General features: G+C 41.5%; 1 protein-coding gene across 1 annotated transcript in view; it reads left to right on the top strand.

The window, feature by feature from the left end:
- Positions 1-16,635, top strand: part of RASGEF1B (RasGEF domain family member 1B) — a 36,464-nt gene extending 19,829 nt beyond the window's left edge. Inside the window, exons 5-14 of the mRNA XM_037051041.1 lie at positions 866-1,078; positions 1,540-1,614; positions 3,029-3,124; positions 3,242-3,344; positions 4,490-4,569; positions 5,864-5,959; positions 10,772-10,867; positions 11,466-11,589; positions 12,762-12,834; positions 15,637-16,635. Coding sequence (XP_036906936.1) covers positions 866-1,078; positions 1,540-1,614; positions 3,029-3,124; positions 3,242-3,344; positions 4,490-4,569; positions 5,864-5,959; positions 10,772-10,867; positions 11,466-11,589; positions 12,762-12,834; positions 15,637-15,661 — 981 coding nt within the window. The 3' untranslated portion in view covers positions 15,662-16,635. The remainder of the gene's footprint in view (positions 1-865; positions 1,079-1,539; positions 1,615-3,028; positions 3,125-3,241; positions 3,345-4,489; positions 4,570-5,863; positions 5,960-10,771; positions 10,868-11,465; positions 11,590-12,761; positions 12,835-15,636) is intronic.
- The last annotated feature ends 421 nt before the right edge of the window (positions 16,636-17,056 follow it).

The raw sequence follows: 17,056 nt of genomic DNA, 5'->3' as shown, positions 1-17,056 counted from the left end.
CGTGATCGTGTGGTTCTCAGGCCCGCGCTCAATCCACTGAGCTACACCAGCCAGGGTCCATGCATTGCTTTTAAAACCAATTTCTCATAAGTGTTGTGGCTGTAGTGTAATGCAGAAGTGAACAAAGTGGCAGATGACAGTAGCATTACAGGGAGAATCGCCATGTGGAAGAGTCTGGTTGTGATCTTTAGCACTGGCTCATGAATCTAAAAGGAATGGACATGAGTCACGTGGAGGTCAGGCACCAAAAACAAATGTCCACTGCTTCCTTGTGGTCACCCATGTCATGCGTGGAAGTTAGGCAGGTGGTTGCGGGGCGAGTGGGAAGTAATGGTGCATTTCTGTCAGCTAGCTGTCTGGGCCCTTAGACTAATGGAATTGGGAATGTTAAGAATGGGGAAATCGCACAGGCAGCACAAAAGAAAAAGGATGTTCTGACTTAAGATTAATGCATTTGAATCCACCCAAATTAAACCAGTACCTTCCTGTGCCAGCCCAGAGAACATTTAGTTATATGTGGTTCTTAGTACCCTGGATTTCTTCTATAGCAAATCTTAAACATCACTGTCATGTTTTCTTGACCCAAACCGAACTGTACTCTCATAAGCAGCCCAATAAAATTGTACTCTCATGAGCAGTCTTTCTGTAAAAAAGAACTAAATCTTACAAGTCTGAAAAGAGACGTTTTGTGCATGTGCCTCTTTTAAACTGTTCGAGCTTGGCTGAATTCTCCTGTAACTGTCCTGGGCCAAGGTGGTTCCCCACCGTCAAGGTGAAATCATTTAAGTACGTAGCCTGTGCCTTCACATAGCGGTGAAATAGATGTGCAGATCAAAGGTGTGATCCAGTGCTTCTTCCCTGGCAGACATATAGGAAGAACGTCCAGCAGATGATCCAGTGTCTGATCCGCAAACTTGCTGCTCTCAGCCAGTACGAGGAAGTCCTGGCAAAAATCAGCTCCACATCTACGGACCGGCTCACGGTACTCAAGACCAAGCCTCAGTCCATACAGAGGGACATCATCACTGTCTGCAGTGACCCTTACACGCTGGCCCAGCAGCTGACTCACATAGAGCTGGTAAGGTTATTGTCCTACTCTTTGCAGCCACACGCTTTGTTTGCTGTGGCAACCAGACAGTGTGTTTGTCAGCAGTGATGCCACGGGAGAGGTTAGCATGATCCAAGGGGAAAATTATCTGTGGAATAGCTGGAGTGGGTTCTGTTTAGACGTTTGAATATGAATGTTTCCCACATTCTAGGAATTCACTTTAAGATAAATACTAAGCAAGACTGAAAGAGCAAAGAGTTCATTGACGTTCCTCATCTTCTCCTTCTAATTAATTTTCCCATAACTAGGTCAGCCTTTTGCTATCTAGTGGAGCACTGACTTGAGCAGAAAATTGCCTCTGCTTAGGGTCAAAGGCTCATTTTACAAGCTGCATTAAAAAATGGGGGGAGTGCCAAAAGTCAGTAGACAGTTGAAAGTCCATTTCTTCTCGTTTTTTGAAACACTGTTGGCCTGCTGGGTTTGTGTTTCAGGAAAGGCTCAATTACATCGGACCAGAAGAATTTGTTCAGGCATTTGTGCAGAAGGACCCTTTGGACAACGACAAGGTAATCAGTCTACACAGAGGTCAGCCCTGAAATCACAAATGAAATTCCTCAGCCTAGGACCGTGGATGTGGGAGACTGAAGTTGGAACTATTTTGTTTTAGGTTTTAAAAGCAGCCATGTCTAAGACTATAGTTGCAGGGATCATTTCTATAGTTTGTTAAAATCAGCCATGTCTGATTCTTTGCAGTTGTTCCTGAGCCAGGTGTCCAAGTGCCTTTCCAGTATTCTTCCCTCTCACCAACTTTAAGCCTCTTCTTCTTCCTTCCTGGGAAATTTAATAAGCAAGTAGATGCAGGCATTTGCGGTGATGCAGTGAGGAGAGACAATCATAATGGTTTTAGCAGATTAAATGAAAAAGAAATTAGGAGAGAATGCCCTGCTCATGACTCAACAATTGCAGGGGCCGTGAAGACAGGATGCACATTCAGTGCAGTGAGTCAGGGACCCTCCTGCTCGGCCTCCTGTGTTAAGGTGAATCCCTCTTGAAAGGGTTGTTGTCTGAGTGAAGCCCACCTGTAAGGAAAATCACACTGGGCATGGACTGTGAAATCAGTGTACACACATACACATTTTATTCCCCAGTGACCTCCAGAAGCATTTCAAATTATTAGGCAAAGACTATATCACCCACTAATGAAAATTCCCCTTTGGGAGTAAGGGCCACAGCTGTTTTCCGGCCTTAGAACAGCTTCCCTCCGTACAGGAAGTGAAGATTAGGTTTTGCAATCAATAGAAGGCTAGTGGACTTTTTTGTGTATTTGTTTCTTTTGGAAGGAGAAAAAAGAGGTCTAATTAACTTGTTCAGGCTTGGCCTTGAACTCCAAGATGAGCTTAACTCCTTTGGTTTTTGCACAATAAGTTATTCACCCTATTAAGAGCCACGATGGTACAGACTTCCACTTATCTGTCTTGAAATATAATTTAGTTTCTTACTACATGATCCTGCAAAATTTTGTCCTAGGCTTAATTTTTAGAAAAAAAAATATCTAGTTTAGGGCATTCTCACCTTCTTCTTGTTATGTTAGTAGTAATTGGTATGCATGCCCCTTGCATTAGGCAATATGGTCTTAGAATGAAGTCAAAACCCTTCCTTTGAATTGTATATTTGAGGGCAGTTAGTTCCCACCCAGAGTAACTTAATTTCCTGGGAGGGAAGGACACTGTAATGAAGGTATCAGAGTACATTGCTAGACCTTATGGGTTTCACTGGACTCTGTATAGTAAGAGATTCTGATATTTCTGTAAAAAGAGTCAAAAACATTCATGTCTTTGTCTCTCTCTCTCCATCTTTCTCTTTGTCTCTTTTCCTATAAAGATTTCCTAATCCATAAACTGAGAATAAATGGACAAAAATGAGAGTGTAATGCACTCTTCTTTTCCTCCAACTCACCTGCTCACGTTGCTTTCTTTTTAGAGTTGCTACAGTGAACGGAAGAAAACACGGAACTTGGAAGCTTACGTGGAATGGTTTAATCGCCTCAGTTACTTGGTTGCTACGGAAATCTGCATGGTGAGGAAATGAGTTTTCTCTCTCTCTGAGATCTCCATATCATTTTTCTATAGTTATTTTACATCTGTTGGGCCTGCATGTTGGATGGCTTCCCTCATTTTTCTTTTCTCTACGCAGCCTGTAAAGAAGAAGCATCGGGCAAGGATGATTGAGTATTTCATTGACGTTGCTCGAGAGTGTTTTAACATTGGCAACTTTAATTCCTTGATGGCGATAATCTGTGAGTATTTTTTGGAGGATACATGTCCTTTATTTTTCTAAGTCCCTTTTTATAGGTTTTATGAAATGTATCTTCTGAAATTTGCAAATAATACAGTTCATGAATACTATAGTTTTTAATCCTGAATTGTTTCAGAGTGTTCAGAATGTACAGAATTGGTACAAGTCTGTATGATCTTTTTGCAGTATACTAAACTTCAAGAAATAAATACATTTAGTCCATTTATCCTCATCTGAATATTTACCTATAAAAGCTTGTAAGTGAGATATTTGTATAAATTGTTCTCAAAAAGTGCTTGGGCAGCTTGTGTGTCCAATATTATAGAAATATTTGATATGAGATTAAATTATATGATTTCATCAGTGTGGACAAGAGTGTGGCTTGAGAAACTGGGACATTTTCTTAAATGATATGGCTTTCACACACACTGCATGTGCTCAGTAAACATTTATGTATTTACCTGGCTCTTTAGAGTCAGGTTCAGTGTGAGCCAGAGAACCCGCCAAATTTAATTCAATAATTTTGATCCTAATAAATCCTCTCACCAATTTCTTTTTTCATTTCCTTTTCACATCATTTCCCCTTTGTCTTTCCCATAAAAATACTGACCAGAATGGTATCTAAATAGGTGGCCTGGAAGATCCAGAGTCTAGGTAATAGATGATGATTTAATTTTAAGTAGGTAAGAATGCATGGAATGCATTTAGTATTTACTTACTTATTTTTCCTTTTTACCATTAGGGAAATGTTAAGACAAGCCATATCATGGGAGAAAGTATTTATAATATGTATAATTGAAAAATAACTTGTATCTAAAATCTATAAAGAACCCCACAGTCAATAGTAAGACATGTAACTCAGTGAAAAAAGGCTAACCTATTCAGACTAACATATTTGAAAAAAGGCTAACATATTCTTCACAAAAGAAGCTATAGTAGTGCATAATAAGTATATAAAAAGGTACTCCATTCACATTGTTAACCATCAGGAAAACACAAATTGAAGTCACAGTGTGACTGTGCACAACTGTTGGAAGTTTTCTTTTTATAAAGTTTAACTTACACTTCACATGTTTTCAGAGTTAGAATGACTTTTATTATTTCTCTCTTTCAACTTTCCTTCCCCCTCCCATTTAAAATGGGAAGCTGGCATGAATATGAGCCCAGTCTCTCGACTAAAGAAAACTTGGGCCAAAGTGAAGACCGCAAAGTTCGACGTTCTTGAGGTAGGTGAAGGCGATGTTTTATTGCTGGGTAACATTTTATACCTGGAAAAGGCGATTCCTCTATGTGATCCTGCCTCTTGATCAGATAGTTCTACACAGAGGAAAGCCTGTGGTTCAGACCCAGAGAAAGGAAAGGGGGTGGAATTGGGGGGGCAGGGTGATGAATCGGGTTGTAGGCGAGCCCTTTCAGAGAGCGAGGTGACTGTTTCAGGGTGAACTGACTGAAGAAGTGGTGACCTGTCAGTCCTGTCACATCATGTGGTGGGATGGAATTTGGGTCCTGAATGATCGGGGGTTCTGCTTCAGTGTGTGCCAACGGATCTTACTTATTTACAGCACCCCAAGGAAGGAGTTCCCCACCCCCACAAAAACACTCATTCTCCATCTTTTCAACACAGTTAGCTAACCCGCGAAAAAGCCCTTCCCCTATGATTCTCAGGGCAGTAACACTTGTACACGAAGGTGCTTGTGTTTGAACCACACTCATATCATCATTGTCTGGGTGGATTGGTGCTTTGAATCTGCTAATTTTGGAGATACTAAGAACGTATATTTTCCCCCAAATTGAGATTAACATTGGATATATTACATTTCACTTTATCCATAGTGTATAATAAACTTCTTTTCCTTCTTATAAGGTAGTGTGCCTCAATTATTCATGAATGATTTGTTAGCACCAGCAAAGAGCAAGTTCACTGTAAAGCGCTGGACCTCTGTACGATGGCTAACCGCCATATGTCCACCTTCAGATGACATCAGGGATGGTCACTTGTGCTGCTGCTTGACTCGTTCTTACNTATTACATTTCACTTTATCCATAGTGTATAATAAACTTCTTTTCCTTCTTATAAGGTAGTGTGCCTCAATTATTCATGAATGATTTGTTAGCACCAGCAAAGAGCAAGTTCACTGTAAAGCACTGGACCTCTGTACGATGGCTAACCGCCATATGTCCACCTTCAGATGACATCAGGGATGGTCACTTGTGCTGCTGCTTGACTCGTTCTTACCAGTTTTAAGTCTAATCTCAACAGTTAACCGGGAAAGAATTCGGTCTGGGTTTCACATTGTCGAAGTTGACATTAGCTTGTAGGAATAAACCAAACCTCAGAAAAGAAACCGTTGGTGTTCCTATGTGTTTTATGCCTGTGTGTGTGTATGAAAAAGATAAATCACCTTCTTAATGAGTTCCCAAGTTATTCTGAAATTTTTAGGTTGAGTGAAAAGTCTGATCTTGTAAACTTTCCGCCAGTGAGATGTAAATAGTTTATTCTTTCCTCTCTTTTGTCTGTAGCATCAGATGGACCCTTCCAGCAATTTCTATAATTATCGAACAGCTCTTCGTGGGGCCGCACAACGGTCTTTAACTGCCCACAGCAGCAGAGAGAAGGTGTGTGTTTGCAGGGGTTTTATTCATGGCAAAGCTGCCGTGTGTTGTGCTGAAATGCAATGTGAACTGTTATACTGAGCTGCTTTTACCTGTCCAAAGCTGAGAAAGCCGATACACTGCAGAAATTGTATCGCTTGCCGCACAGGGAAGGGGGGAGTGCCAAAGGGAAGTTGTCCCAGAAAGGGAAAGGGTGACTTGGTGTAGAATTTTGCAAATGTACGTTACTGTGTTATTATTGCATATTTAAATAATTATTTCGTGATGTGCCTTAGCCTCATTTCAAGAAATAAATTAAGTCATATGTTAAGATGACTAATAGTATTAGAGAGTAATTTGATTTAATGGAAAATAGATGTTTTAAGCTCTGCACAAGGTAGCTGACTGAATATAACCTTTTTCCTTACAAGAATCAGCTTACCTCCTGTGGTTAAGTCATTTATTTTCAGAAAGTAGGTTAGTTGCGGCAGCATTAAGCCTGCTGTTACTAATTGGGTATGTGGGTGGCAGAGAAGCCCAGGAATGATGTCTGAGGAGTGAATAATTCTTGCTTGACTTACCCTGCCCTTGGGCGATTTCATACCACCCTGGCTCCACTATGCTCTTGACTCTGAGGGCCCTTTGTCGGCACATTCCAGTGATGGATTTCCTTACATTGGAAGGATGAGTCGTCTCAACATTTGGAGATCATGGTATAGGAGAAGTAAATACCTGGGTGTGGTAAAGGGGCGACGAAGGCTGCTTGATAAAGTTCTTCTCTATATGGATTCTGTCCATCTTTCCACTTAAACTGTATCTTCAGCAAATAGAAGAAAATGAAGGTAAAAATAGTTCAGGGTTTCTCAGTCACTTCTCCTGAAAAAGCCTCAGCCTCAGGATCTAAAATAAAAACAACCACGAAAAGAACTCCCACCTTTTAAAGAAACTAACTTGGGGTGCAATAAAATCTGAAATAGCAGTTCTGGTCATGTATGAGAGATACTGTAAATACATGAACTATTTTTTAAAATAAAGAGCCAAGGTTAGAGAGGGGATGAAGCAGAATAACTTTCTGAAATGCAGCCCAGTGGAGTTTTCTATCATGTAGCCACGCTTTTCAATTTAACTTGACCAAATCCCAGGACTCCTGTGGCTAGATTGAGAAAAGAGCACAGCCGAAGTTTTTTGAGCTTTGGAAGGTGAGTATACGCAGGGAGGATCCCGGGCCCTGGGGAGTGAGGACAGTTGGAGGCTGTCTGCAGCTTCTCCCTCACCTGTCTGTGTCTGTGTCAGGGGCTCAGCCCCTCGGCAGGTCTGCCCGGCCCACAGTGACCGGTCCGTGGGCTCTGCCTCAGCCAGGCAGCCGCAGAATCATGTCTCATAGCGGGGAGCCGCTGCAGTGGTCAAAATAGTCTAACACCGCCCCCCAAATCTCATTGAATATCTGTGGGCCTCTAATAGTTTTCCCTAGGGGAAAAATACCCAAATTATTTACCTTTTATATCTTTTAATAAATTCTGTCTGCTTAGTTCTAGTTAGTTTATTTATTTAATTTTTGATTTTCGGAGAGGGGAAGGGAGGGAGAAAGAGGAGGAAACTTCTGTGCAAGAGAAAAATATCGACCAGTGCCCACAGGTGCCCTGACTGGGGACTGGGCCCACAACCCAGGCACACGCCCCGACCAGGAGCCAAGGAGGCCACCTTTCAGTTTGTGGGACGACACCCAGACGACTGAGCCACACCAGCTGAGGCAGTTTTGGTGTTTTTTAAAATCAGTTCTGTGTGAGCATATGCATTGTACTCTCTAGTTTATAAAACAAAGGAAATCATCACCATATAAAAGGAAATATGCTATTTCTTTTTCACAATTAGTCTCAAAGTCTGTGAATATAAACATTCCTAAGTAATTTCCTGTTTTGAAATCTTTCTGGACATAGAACTAGAGTAACAGAATCTTTGGTGTTCTTTCAGATGTCTAGTTCGTGTGGCCAAAGCGGCACCTCTAATACTTCCCTATAGAGGTAGTCAAATCTGTCTTCCATACAGGGGCCTGAAATAGTCTTCAAATAGTTATGTTTTTTCCTATGGGAACACGTGTCTCCCGGTGTTTAACTATTCTTTATACAATCATGTGGCTTTAACTCCTCTTCCCGTTCTCCTTTTGTTCATGGGAGCTTGTGTGTGCTCATCAGCGTTAATTTCCAGGTTGCGGAACTGATGGTGCCTTTAACACGTAGTGGCTGAGTCTCTGAATTAAGAACATTCTGAGAGGGAGCAGGAAGGCATACTTAGGTGAGAAGTTCATCATCAGCGAGACCTCCTAGGAACCAGACGGTTGCTCTCTGCTGTTAGTAACCCACGCATTCGCCTTAGCTCACCAAGTGCCAAGTCCACAGGACCTTTGTTCTGTTAGATTTAGGTAGGGGCTAGGGGGTTGAAGGAAACTAGATGGGAGTAAATGAGAAGTTGAAGAAGGCTGTGAGATTTTTTTCTTGCATATGAGTGTAAGGAACAGGAAAGTATTTTAAGGAAGATTGCTTCTATTTCTCTTTTCTTGGACGAGTGATTCAGTCAGTAGTACAGCATCTGGCGGGCACTGTGAATTTTTGCATCAATGCAAAAATCACATACAGTGTAGCCTTCCTCACCCAACAAGAGGCACACGGCACAAACTTATGAAAAGTTTCAATGTCAGTATGAGACCATATGTTATCAGCACCCCGTGACTCTCACAGCCCAGCACTACAGAACAGAGCACAGAAGTAGAGTTTCTGCTTCAAAGCTATTACAATGCATAAACACGGCATCTTGATTATAATGTTGCCTCATTTCCCTGGGGCTGCCTTATGATGATATATTTTTATAATCTTTTAAGCGCATCAGTAATATACCTGTCTTTTGTGTGAGGCCCATTGTTTTTTTGGGGGGGGAGTGCTTCATTGAAGTCAAACCTGTATTATTTAGCTTAATCCTCACCATGACTCAATGAGCTAGTTGCTGCTGTTGCCATTTCAAGGCGAGGGCACTAGGCTTTCTTATTTTGGGCTTTCCCAGGGATCAGCAAATTTCTGTGAAGGATCAGATCATAAATATTTTAGGCTTTGTGGGCCATAGCATTTCTGTTGCAGTCACTCAGCTCGGGTACAGTAAGTGGCACGCAGGCAGACACAGACAATATCTGGATGAATAATGAGTGTGGCTATTTTCCGGTAAAGCTGTATGGCTACTATAACTGGAATTTCATGTCATTTTCACGCTCACGAAATATTATTCATTTGATATTTTTTCAGCCATTTAAAAATGTACACTGTGTGGATCTTCAGCTATCCAGAAACAGCTGGCCGGTCAGCCCCAGGCCACCATTTCAGGTCCCGGGCTCACACTCCCAGCAAAATTGTGGAGCCAGATTTTAAACTGATGTTTGTTGGAGGCTAAAGTCCAGTGCTGCTCAGTCAGGAGTGGTCTGTCCAAGAAACAAGGTTCAGGTGTTGTGCTTTTGCCATTGGTACTGCATCTGTTTAATTCTAGAATAATAGAAACACTCATATCAGTCGAGGGAGAGGGGGATCTTGAATGCTTCAGGCTGAGAGACTCCCATTGCAGACAATAGCAAATGATTAAAAGTACGATATTCAAAGGGGCGATTGGAAGCAAGATTCATTCACTTGGGCTATTTCAGAGATCAATGAAACAAAAAAAAAAGAATCAAAGCTTTAAAAAATTTTAGGGGAAAATCTGAATTTCTCTCTAGAAGTGGAAATTGATACTTAGTATTTTTGGCGATGAGCCAAAATGTGTTTTGCAGACCTCTCATTCATTTAGTATAGATCTATCACATGAGTCATCAGCAGGAGAAACTTCAAAAACCTGCTCTTGGGTAAACAGCATAGGCCCAGGAGTTGTGTTTGGAGCGTTTTTGCATTAGAGAGAGTTTAGAATCTTTAAAATCTTGTTGGCATTTGAGAGAAAGTGGAAGTTACTGTGTTTGAGCTTTGTTCTTTGTTCACTGTGGGCTTAGTAGGATTTAGGGGACTTTCTTAGAGATTATTATTATTTTAGGTCAATTAATTAAATAGTAACTCATCAAACCAAAGATATGAGGCAGGAAAAGGCTCATTGTTTTTCAAATAGCCATTAATTTTAATATGCACGTTTGTATTCCTCCTTCACTGGGCACCTCTCACACCATTTGTATAAGGTATTTCTTTGGCGATTGCCCCTGAGAACAGGTGCTAACTTGTTCCGTCATCTGAAGGCAGGTTTACTCAGTAGGAGTCTGGGGCAGCTAATACCGAAAACTCGGAGCTCTCACGTTACCTTGAGCAATGTCTTCTAGAGTAAAATGAAATTTTCATTGGAAAAAAATAATCTAAAATGAGGCAGTGCTAGAACCATACAGATTCTAGTAGGTAGCTGAGTGACACATCTTAAAATCTTGGTACCTCCCATGACAGGTATGCTATGAATAATTTGACCAATGAAAAACAAGAGTTCTTTTAGATCTTCCCCCTTTGATTATAGTTAGAACTTTCAGATTTTATTATATGCCATTGCATTGAGAAAAATAGGAATCCCACAGGAATAATATGAAGGCATCCACTGTCCAATGCTACTTGTCTTTGCTGGGCTTTGGTTGTTAATAGCATTTGTTTCCTAAGCAACCTTGTGTAAAGGGGGAAGCTGCTGCCATGGGAGGTAAATGAAACACTGTATCTTAATTCACTCTGGCCTTTTACATAACCCGAGCTAATGTTGTTCATTAATTTCTTATACTGTTTGACAAGAGACTAAATGTTTATCTGCATAAAACAAACCAGAATCTCTCTCTTTTTTTAGATTGTGATACCATTCTTCAGTCTTTTAATCAAAGATATTTATTTCCTCAACGAGGGCTGTGCCAACCGCCTTCCGAACGGCCACGTCAACTTTGAGGTGAGGCTGAAAAGTCTGAGCTCGGTGGGGTTGAGCCACCCCCCCCTTACCCCCCTGGTCCTGCACCTGAGGCCGGGCAGCCAAGCTGGTTCTGGAGTTATAGAACCAAGTCTTCTCTTTCCCTACATTTTGTAAGAGAATAATAATACCAAGCAGAATAAATGAGCTGCATCGTTATTATTAGTTATTTGGAAGTACTTGAGTAAATTTCTACCTGTACCTAGCAGATACCTATATCTAGTTTTTGTGAACTAGATAAAAAGTTATATGGTTCAGAAGATTGGAAGCCAGAGAAAAACATTAAGTGAAATGAGTCTTCCAAGCTTATAATTTTTAAAGGATTGTATTTATTTATTCTTAGAGAGAGAGGAAGAGAAGGAGAAAGAGAGGGAGAGAAACATCAATATGTAGTTGCCTCTCATGTGCACCCCCTACTGGGGACCTGGCCTGCCACCCAGGCATGTGCCTTGAATGGGAATCAAACCGGCAACTCTTTGGTTCGCAGGCCCACACTCAATCCATTGAGCTACACCAGCCAGGGCCTAAGCTTATACTTTTTGATGACTGCTTTAAAATTCTTTAATTTATTCTTTTACAGAAATTTTGGGAACTGGCCAAACAAGTGAGTGAATTCATGACATGGAAACAAGTGGAATGTCCATTTGAGAGGGACCGGAAGATCTTGCAGTACCTGCTCACAGTGCCAGTCTTCAGTGAAGATTGTGAGTGGGCCATTCCACTGGCGCTGCCACTGGCACCCCCAAACCCTGCTGCTAGGAAACGGGTGTATGCGTGCTTGGTGCCTGGTCCTTCATGTAGCAGGAGGCCTGGCTTCTGACCCATTCCATCGGAAGACTTTTCTGTTGCAGAGAAAACTGTGATCTGCCCCTAACATAGTTTCCATACACTCACTTAATATTCACCATGAAGAGTATGTTTCTGGGGTTAAGCATGCTTTATAATATGAGATCTGCAAAGGTCTGGGCATCAGTGGAGAGTTTGTAAAGGAATTTTTTTCCCTTGTTTGAGCTTGCTTCAAGGGAGAAAGGAAGAGGTTTTGTGGTGTGATCATATTCAAGGTGAACAAGCAGTTAATTGCCTCCCCTTGCTGTTTGAAAAAGCAGTGGAAAGTCTATACTTGTTAAAATAGTAGGGAATTTGGGGCAGATAAAGTGGTTGACACACAGAAAAAAAAATGACCAGAAGAGAGTTAAGTTATTTATAAAAGACTTGGGGGTTTATTCTATTGATGTGCTTTATCCTAGTATTATATAAATCAGTAGCATCTATTAACTAATAATATCTGTAGCAGATGGATAGTGTTTGTGATAATGACTGAAGAACATTTGGAATTGATATTACCATTCTTAGAGGGGACTCGATCGTTTTCCATCTCTATATGGGATTAATAACAAACTTTTAAATCTTTGAATGAAGATGCTTTTTGGTTTAGAAATAAAGAAAGTATAGTGAAAGGATGAAAAATTGGCCTAGAAAATCTGGCTTTTTACCTAAGGGTTTAAAAAAACCCGAGGCCACCAGGAGTGGATCCCCCTCCCATCCCCATCTTTGTAGGGAACATAAATGAGAGTGTCGGATAACATCGTGTGATTGCATTTGGAAGCCTTTTCTTTGCCTCATAAATTGTCTCTTAGTTAATGAAGTGCCACGTTGGCCTAGGGGCCCTTGAGCTTTTGTGGAGATGGTCGATCAGAGGCAAAATGATATTCTGTGTTTTAATGGAACTCTGACGCTGCTGTCCTAACTGATATGCGAAGGAGTGCTTTTTGCTGTTGGGTCTGGCTCCGGTGAAATGGGGGATGAATGCTGGAAGATAAGATGTCAGGAGAAGGCTTTAATGTTAATGCATTCTTACTTTTGGTTGATTTTGTAGCTCTGTACTTGGCTTCCTATGAGAGTGAAGGACCTGAAAATCACATAGAGAAAGACAGATGGAAGTCTTTAAGGTGGGTCTCATTGCTTCTCCTTGCTGCGCTAATTTAAAGGGGTCAGCCTTCCCTAAGGAAGGCCGCGGCTTTCTGTGGGACGTCCCTGCCTGTGTGTTCCCAGTCCTGTGTGTCTTATCTCCTGTTAACTGAACTCTTTGTGGTTTCAAATCCTCATTGCCACCATTCGGTTTTATTGTTTTTCTTTTGTTTTATATTGGCGGATTTATACAGCGTCTGTTTTTCTTTCTATCTCCCCTTATTTTAAGGAAGGAGGAACTGAAATTACCCCACACTGTGGTTAAAAAAAAACACACTGACTCATTCTCTTCATCTCAGAGGAGTTCGGACTGTATTTCCAAATAGTTCTAACACTAAAGTTTTATTGACTTGAGATAAAAGAGACCTCACTGCCAGTTGGTTCAGTAAATCTGTGTCACTTACCGACTGGATCTTAGTCCCCACTTCGGTTTGAGAAAGAGAGAGAGTTGGGATTTTAAACATAACCCAGAATCTTTTCTAATTTAAATATTTTGTTAATCTATTAGTATTTTTAAATAAATGTATTTTCAAACAAAACTAGGATAGGTAGATTTGTATTTTAACCACTTGAAATATTTTACCAGGCAATAGCATCCTAGGATATAATAGTGACATAATCAAAATTGTTGTATTTGTATTTCTAAACTGAGACACTGGGAATATGTACATTTTTATACCAAAGTGGACAAGCACCTTTTCTCTTCTCCCCACAGTCATTTGAGAACCTTCATTAAATAGTATTGGACGAGTTTCCATGAATAAGGATATATGTCTAAGGTATATTTGGTTCTGTGCGATTTTGTTTGTTTCGGTAGAAGACCTAGGCCATCCTTATACTTCTCAGTGAGGAAGGGTGAAGTACAGTGTCACAGGAATTATCATCCTTAGAACAAGTTTGGTGCTAGGTAAACCCAACCATGAAGAAGGTACCCAAACATGGCCAATACCTGGAATCATGGGGAAGGAACCGCTTGCTGGGCTGATGCCCAATTCTGCTTTTATGGAATTTTGTGCCTGCTGGTGCACACCTACATTAAAATCTTAAGTTACTCAGAGTTGATGTGAAAAGATACTAACAGCACTCTTAAGTATTATTCACATATGTATGAAACATGAACCTCAAAATACACCACGCCGGATAAAAAAATTAGGAAATTGATCTTCTTAGTTATTGTTTTTAGATAAAATTTGCCTTCCATATTTCTCCTCTCTAATCCTCCCTTTCTGTTTTTTATAAACATTAAGCTGGTACGACCCCTGAGCGCAACTTAGCTGTTGTTACTTTTCATATAGATTTTTTAAAAATTGTTAAGCCGCTGAGTTCACTCCACATACGTGACACCCGGGCCCTGCCTCATCTGTGAAATCCAGACTTTCCACATGCTTTTCTGGTTGTTATTCCCTTCGCAGTATTGTATTTTCGTGCCATATTCCCGGGGAGAAGTGGTTCCTTTGGAAGGGTCTGTAGGTGCAAAGGTTGATCGTGAAAGCTAAAGATTGAATGATGTAATTTCTTCCCATATTTGTATGGACTGACACACAGTACACGATGACATTTAACAGCTGGCTGGTTGAAACGTGAGCCAAGAATTCAGGAGACAATTTAGAAATGTGACGTTGAAAAAGAGGTTGCTCCGCACTGGCGGACGTACATTCAGATGCGAAGCCGGGAGTGCATCCCTCGGTGCAGCTCCGCTCAGCGGGGCGCAGTAATAACGCTTCGGGGAAGAATTCGCTGAGGGACTAGCAGCGGTCCGAGTTGAGTGAATGGAATGTGAGGGAACATGCATAGAAACACAGTAGAGTAGCATTTTTGGTATAAAAGACTAGTTCCCATGTTAAAACTGTTTGTAAGGGGCCTTGAACAACAAACTCTCCTTTGAGTCTGGGTTTCAGCCATGAACCCCGCCTCTTCCACGCCCTGTCCAGTTTTAGAGCCCTCCCTCTAATGACCCACGCCCTGACCCACCTGCACTCTGTGGCCGTCTTCCCCTCCTGCTGCACCCCTGTGTGGTTTGGCAGTACATGTGCTTCTTTTCCCTCCTACCCCATAACACCCTTAAAAGGTCTGTCCCTGTGTCGGCCACAGCACTGGACACAGGCTCCTGCAGTGTTGAGGGATGAGACTGGGTCACTCAGGTGTTGGCCAAGGCACAGCAGCAACCATAAAGGGGATAAAGAAAAGAACAGAGGTTATGATCATTTGCAAAACCACATGTGTTAGGTGGATTCTAAGGCTAATGACTCTACCTGAAAACATGTGCATGCATTAGCTTTGAAGGCAGCAAGAGGCTCGTACGTTTCCCGCTGGCCCCAGAGCCAGTCAGACACTTCAGTTCAGCAGTGGCAATGACCGATGCACCTCTGAGGGGACACACCTGCCCCGTCACTTGTTATTTAAAAGCCCTCAATGGGCATGGAATGTGAAGATGCTTATATTCACTAAATAAACCCACCTGTGATAAGCCCAGCATATAGCCAGAAGCTATCATTAATGACTTTTTTTTGGTTTTCATATAAAGTCACTCAAGATATAGGCTTATCTATAAACAAAGCTTTTGCCTTCTCCATTAATATATATTTATGTTAAGTAACTACGTGTTGTCCCCCCAAACCAGGACTACGACAGTATTTTTCCTTCCTCTTTTTCAAAATGTAAAAAGAAAAAAAAAAGAAACTTAAAACACAGGAAAAATTAAATTATAGTATTTGGCAAAGCATTTTAAACCCTATTTAAAACAATCTGACACATTTGTTCATGTTGTCTTTTTTATTGCTCAGGTCAAGCCTCTTGGGCAGAGTGTAATAAAGTGGATTCTGGCTGCTGCTGGGTCACGCAGTCCTTGAGGGGCTCTGGCATTTGTCCTCTGGCATCTAGTGCTACAAAAAGTCACAACGTCCCTGCAAGCGATCTCACTGGAGAGCAGACAGGATCTGATTCCCCATGGCTGACAGAGTGACTCAGATTTGGGAGACTGAAGTGTTCACGGAAGACACTTGAGGAAGAACTCTCCGGAGACCCTGGCTCCGCACATGACTCATCTCCTGGAATTTCCATGTGAATCACCGCTCCGCACCTGGATGGAGCTTTCTTTTGTGTGTGTGTTTTTCTTATTTGGTTGAACATTTGCTGCTAATGGGACTTGTCCAGCAGAGTGCTGGCTCTTAGGAAGCCCACGTTTCTTTGTTAACTTAAATGGAAAAGGGAGAGGAGGGAGAGAAAAGCAGCTGCCCATGAGATCTAGAACTTCAGCTCAGCAGTACGGCCAGGAGGAGGAGGACTGGTTGGGAGCTGACCTCGGACTAAGTGTGTGCTGTGTTGCGAATTCCTCTCCTCCCTCTTCTGATGAGGTTTTGAGTTGGCTGCTGGTTAGCAAACTCCTTTTTACCCATATAAGTTATTTAATAATAATGATGAAGCTCAACACTGTGGTAGGAAAATAGCCACTAGGAAAAAAAAGAGAAAAAGCAGAGTTTGTCATTGGACTGCTTAACGTTCTAGAAGGAGTATTTCTTTTCTTTACCCCACTGAGCTGTTTACAACTGACCACCATGTTGGACAGATGTATTTTTCAGTAGTTTTTTGTTACTTAGTTTTCCATAACGCATATATTTTTTTCTCTTGTAAATTTAAATGATCTGACTTTAAGGGTGTTGGAAAAACACAAAGCCTAATTACAACTTAATTTTTTAACAGACTGTTATTTTTCCTTGCCTTTTGGAGGCTGCTGGTGACGAAACATGTGAACAAAGAATAAGTTGGAAAAGTTACCACCTGCAGCGCAGCAGTGAACAAAGTAGATGACAAACATCTTGCTGTTAACTCAAAGTTCCACCCGATTGTGTAATAGTTCACCTTGTTAAACATCTAAATACGTCTGTGGTTGCTCTGCAAAACACCATTGTATTTATTTACTCTAGGAGAAGCTGTAGAGTAGTAAACCATGCTAATGAAAAAACAAAACATCGTGTTCAAAACAGAAATGTATCTGAAAACTGGAATGACGTGGTTCCCCAAACAGAGCATGTACCATCGCAGCAGACCTGACGGGTCTCCCAGCTGCCGCTTCACCACTCTCAATATATTGCACACTCTGCAGCCAGAGGCGTGGCGTCTTTCTTTTCGTTCACGTTTCTTTTCACTCACGGATGAGAATGATGGGTGGGTGGGGGCCATCGCTGACAGACGTTCAGCTCAAGT

The sequence above is a fragment of the Sturnira hondurensis genome, unplaced genomic scaffold, assembly GCF_014824575.4.
Source record: "Sturnira hondurensis isolate 20B ecotype Veracruz unplaced genomic scaffold, ASM1482457v3 Scaffold0007036, whole genome shotgun sequence".
NCBI lineage: Eukaryota > Metazoa > Chordata > Mammalia > Chiroptera > Phyllostomidae > Sturnira > Sturnira hondurensis.
Note: the sequence above shows the minus strand (reverse complement) of the source record. Positions and strands in the feature narration are given on the sequence as shown.